The following is a 5,000-nucleotide window of genomic DNA, read 5'->3' as shown; positions in this document are numbered from 1 at the left end:
GCGTTATTAAAATGTCCTTTGTCGGTAAATCAATCTGCTGCCTGCCTAATACAACCATTACTCATCTCTATCAAAATGTGTATTTTTCTTTCTATCTTTCCGTGTTCCTCGTCCTCTCTTTGTCTGAGCGTTGGCTGCAGCTCGTCTCCTGGGTCAGTGTGGAGGTGATTTAGGGCCAGCACTGACGAGGTGATTGATCTCCACTTGACGCTTGGCCAAACAGTCGGTCCACCTGCCTGCCTGCCTGCCTGCCTGTCTGTCTGTCTGCCTGCCTGCCTGTCTGCCTGCCTGCCTGCCTGCCTGCCTGCCTGCCTGCCTGTCTGTCTGTCTGCCTGTCTGTCTGTCTGTGAGAGGCTCCCGGGGCAGACACACACATTCCTGCACTAACGGAGCCTGCACACAGCCGCCGCCGCTGCTTCTGCTGCTCCCGCCTCCACCGCTGGGGAACGGCGAGAGCTGACCGCTGGGGAACGGCGAGAGCTGACCGCTGTCTCAGGCACGGACTCTGGTCCTGTTTCCCATTTCAACTGAACTCATACTCAGAGAAACATCTCTGTGTTTAAGCCAAAGTCCCAATATAAGGGTTGAAGGCTGAAGGCTCTTTGAGCACTCCGATTATGACGACATTTCCTGTCCTGTAACAAACCTCTGCTCAAAGTCAAGCTGATAGCGACAAATAGGGCCAAAACGGTAATGACGCCATCCACTGTGCGTGTACTATGTAAGGCTACTTAAAAACATGAACAAATCATTTTGTAAATGAAATACCATGGCCAAGATCCTAGGCAGAAGCACGGGTGGATCAGCAGAGTACTTCCACACATTATACCAGTGGTTCTTAAACTTTTTGTCTGGCGACCCCCCAAAAAACATGGGCCAAGTCTTGCGACCCCCTTCTCTCTAACCAGCGGAATTTGGTTTCGAAATGTTGCGAGATGGGCATGAGCTCTCATAGGTAGGCTATGTCAACACCAAAGGCATTATGTCAATGGCAGCCGTTGACTAAAAATGTCTTTAATCCAGACTGCAAATCATTTTGCGACCCTTCCAATATTTTTGGCGACCCCCAGTTTAAGAACCACTGCACTATACAGTACCATAGCTTGAGTTCTGCCTGTCAATGAAATGAGGGCTCGCTGTGTTGTATGACTGTAGACCACTGAGTGGTAACCAGGGAGGAACCTACCTGGTAGTGGAGTTCCTGTCACCTTGCACTGCAGTTGAATTGGGTATCCCACCACAACAGTATGATTGACAGAGTCCTCATCGAATATGATGTTTGGAGGCTCTGTGAAGTAGAGAAGAGTTCAGGGGACAGACATGGAATGTGATGACGTCATGTCAGTGTTAAGGCATAGAGTGAACTTTGACACTGACATCAAGTTTGTCACTAACACAGCTACGTTCTTGTATTTCCCCTCAGTTACTTTGTCTAGTAGCGGACAGTCATACCGTGGACACTGAGTAGTGGACAGTCATACCGTGGACACTGAGTCGGACGTGCTGTTGAGCCTCGCCGGCAGCGTTGGTGGCCACACATGTGTATTTCCCAGCATCCTCTAGTCTGGCCTGGGTGATGTGCAGAGTCTTGCCGCCTGATTCAAGCTGGGGACAGAGATGAGAGATGCACCCACAGAGACAGACATAATATGTTATGGTCATATTATGGTGAAAGAAGACACTGGTGAGTGCAAGATGGCGCCGCGGATGGCTGCCTCGGTACATCGCTATCTAGTTCTTTATTGCAAATGTACATACTGTTTTTTTTTTTTTTTTTTTTTTTTTTTTTTTTCAAGTCGTCAAGTCGGCTTTTATTGTCAATTTCTTTACATGCACTGGTCATACAAAGAATTGAAATTTCGTTTCTTACTTTCCCATGCAGACATAGACATGCTTTAAATACAGACATAGACATACTATAGACATAGCCATAGACAAAAAACAGAATATACTCATACATAGCCATATTCTACTGCCCTTCATTCTATTCTTACTTTTCGGTTTTTTATTCTTATATGTTAAGTGACTGGTGTACTTTGAAAGCAAAGATTAACCGGAGTCAAATTCCTTGTTTGTTTACGCAAACCTGGCCAATAAATCTGATTCTGACTCTAATTCTGATGACTACGTAACTGAATGGCAGCAACAGTGCTTTGAGAGAAAAGAAGTTCTTTGGGATTTGAATGTTTGAACTATGACGTTTTTTTTTTCCCAACAATGTGTCGTTGCTTGGCAACCTGTCTGTTTAGCTAAATCAGGGAGTTAGCATGAGCTGCGCACGAGCAACAGAGGAAGACGCCAACAGCGCTCTGAGAGAGAAGAACTGACGTGGGGGGATACCTTCAGATACTCCCGAGTGGTGTCCACAGGGCGGCCATCTTTGAGCCAGGTAATGCTGGGAGCAGGGATGCCACTGGCCACACACTGAAGGCTGATGGGACGCTGGAGGACCACAGAGCGCTCCGCAGGGCCAGTGGAGCGGATGGACGGAGGAACTGGTGGAGGAAACGAGCAATTTCAGGAGAGGAGAAGATATCATTCAAAACAACTCTTGGATGTTACGTCATCTCAGGTAGGCACCTGAGCACACAGGTAAGCATGCCTTTACCTCAGAATTAGGACACCTCCATTTGAAAGCAAGGAGTTGAAAAAGACAAAGCTGGCTTGTAATCTTGCTTAACATGTGAAATGCAAACAATGACAACAGTCTAGAGTTGTAGATTCCACTGACACTGATTTGTATTGCTTTTTTTTAAAACTCTTTTCCATATATCTTATACATCTATATGGGAGAATAAATCACATCCCAAATCCAATCCGTCTAATCTGATCTCAACATGCACTTACAACTGCACTTATAACATGCACTGTACTTCATTTAGAGAAACAAGATGACTTGTAGATTGAACTTGACTTTAAATTTAACACTTTAAATTTCGTTGTACCTGTGACAATGACAATAAAAATCTATTCTATACTATTCTAGATTGGTCAGTGTGGGAAATCCTCTACCTATGGAACAGGGAACTTAACACCTCTCCTGTGTGTATCTGAAATGATCATACACGGCTTTTATTATTGAATCAGTATAATATGTCAGTATGGTTGTTTGTGTGTGTATGTGTGTGTGTGTGTGTGTGTGTGTGTGTGTGTGTGCGTGTGTGTGTGTGTGTGTGTGTGTGTGTGTGTGTGTGTGTGTGTGTGTTACCATGCACGGCCACGTTGAACTCTCTCTCCTGCTCTCCAGCCTCGTTGGTAGCCACACACTGGAAACGCGCTGTGTCCGACACCTGAGCACGAGAGATGACCAGCCGCCGGCCACCACTCCCAATGCGCACCCTGTCCCCCTGCCTCACCGGCTGACCGTCCTTCAGCCAACTAGAGAGAGAAGACGTGTGTGAGAGAGGGAGGTGGGAGTGAGACAGTGGGAGAAAGAGAGAGAACAAGAGAACAAGAGAGAGAGAGAGAGAGAGAGAGAGAGAGAGAGAAGTGGGGGGGGTGGAGGGTGAAGAGGAGTGAAATGATGACTCCTCATTTTTCCAGTGGAGTCATCTTATAATCAACTACACTCAAGTCAATGTGCATGCTTCTGAATTGTCTAAGTGCATATTTCAGTGTGATATATGAGTGCTTGCCTATGTGACTCGTGTTAGTGTGCGTATGTGTGTGTGTGTGTGTGTGTGTATAGGGGTGAGGGGGGTTCTCACGTGATAACAGGTGCAGGTGTTCCAGCAACATCACATTCCAGTTCCAGCAGGTTGTTGATGGCAACAGACATATCAATCTTTTCCTCTGATCCCTCTATCTCTGGGGGCACTTAGACAAAGGACAATTAACATTTATTAGAACATTTATAAACTATTTATAACTTGTTAATAAACATAAATTACACATGTACATTCCACATACAGTCCACAGAACTTTATTACATATTTTAGTATCCATAGCTGCCTGAGTCTGTCCGTGTATGTGCTTTGGAACTGGATCAAAGGAAAATACATACAAAAAGACCATTTATCAGCCAACACACAAACATTTGCTCGCAAAAAACACACAAGACACACAAGCCATCTATCAGCCAACACACAAACATTTGCTCGCAAAAAACACCACGGAAGCATCTGGTGTCCCAGCTGGGCTCGTAATCTTTGACGTGCACGCGGCTTTCTCATTGTCTCAAGCCTTCCCAAAGACTCTTTCTCTCTTTTCTCTTCGCACTGGCTGAGTGTATTCCATTCTGTTGAATGACAGTCATTACCTCATTGGTAACACATTGCGTTTCACCTCCCTCCATTGTGTACTGTTCAGGCTAAACACTTCTGGATTGACTCACGGGGGTCTGTCAGACAGATGCTAGGGTGAGAGCGGTTGAGAGTGGGGAAGGTGTGTGTGTGTGTGGGGGAGGGGGGGGTTGTCCGTTTCATTTTAAAAGGGTTGCACTCATACTTTCAACACATGTTCACAGATGGTTTTTCATTAGCGCATGCCGACTTGGTCTGCAACCACGTCGCGTGCGTCCTACTGCAACAAAATGTATACTCCTTGGAGAATCTTGTCGGGAATGGGGGGGGGGGGGGTCACCCCTTTTTTTCTCTCTTTCTCTCTCTCATCCATTCTTCAGTCTCACTCGACTGTGCCGTCATTCAGAAACAAAGGCTGAACAGGCGATTAGCACCTCGCGATCGACAGATTATCACCTGCGAGCTCGGCGCTTATCACCTCCAGATGTACAGATTATCACCCCCCACCAGCCACAACATATATCTCCGGCTCGCTCTATAAATTATCTGCCATTGTTCTCAGTGCTGATTCATAAAGTCTGGGGATAGCGAACAGAAGAGTTATGTCTAATCACAAACCACCAAGGTTAGCACTGCACTGCTGTTAAAAGGCAAGGATGTTATCATCTATTATTTTTATTGGCTTCTTGGCAAGGGTGTTCTTCCACTCTTGGCTCACTCTTCTTTTCAGACTGACGTATCAACACAAATCTCTCATAA

The 5,000-nt window shown here is 45.9% G+C and overlaps 1 protein-coding gene across 1 annotated transcript in view; it reads right to left on the bottom strand.

The window, feature by feature from the left end:
- The window catches only part of hmcn1 (hemicentin 1), a 136,273-nt gene that overhangs the window by 58,337 nt on the left and 72,936 nt on the right, over positions 1-5,000 (bottom strand). The window contains 5 exon segments of the mRNA XM_042058137.1: positions 1,187-1,288; positions 1,482-1,605; positions 2,341-2,495; positions 3,209-3,378; positions 3,708-3,816. Coding sequence (XP_041914071.1) covers positions 1,187-1,288; positions 1,482-1,605; positions 2,341-2,495; positions 3,209-3,378; positions 3,708-3,816 — 660 coding nt within the window.

Source organism: Alosa sapidissima, chromosome 12 (assembly GCF_018492685.1).
Source record: "Alosa sapidissima isolate fAloSap1 chromosome 12, fAloSap1.pri, whole genome shotgun sequence".
NCBI lineage: Eukaryota > Metazoa > Chordata > Actinopteri > Clupeiformes > Clupeidae > Alosa > Alosa sapidissima.
This window is presented reverse-complemented; position numbering and strand designations above follow the sequence as displayed.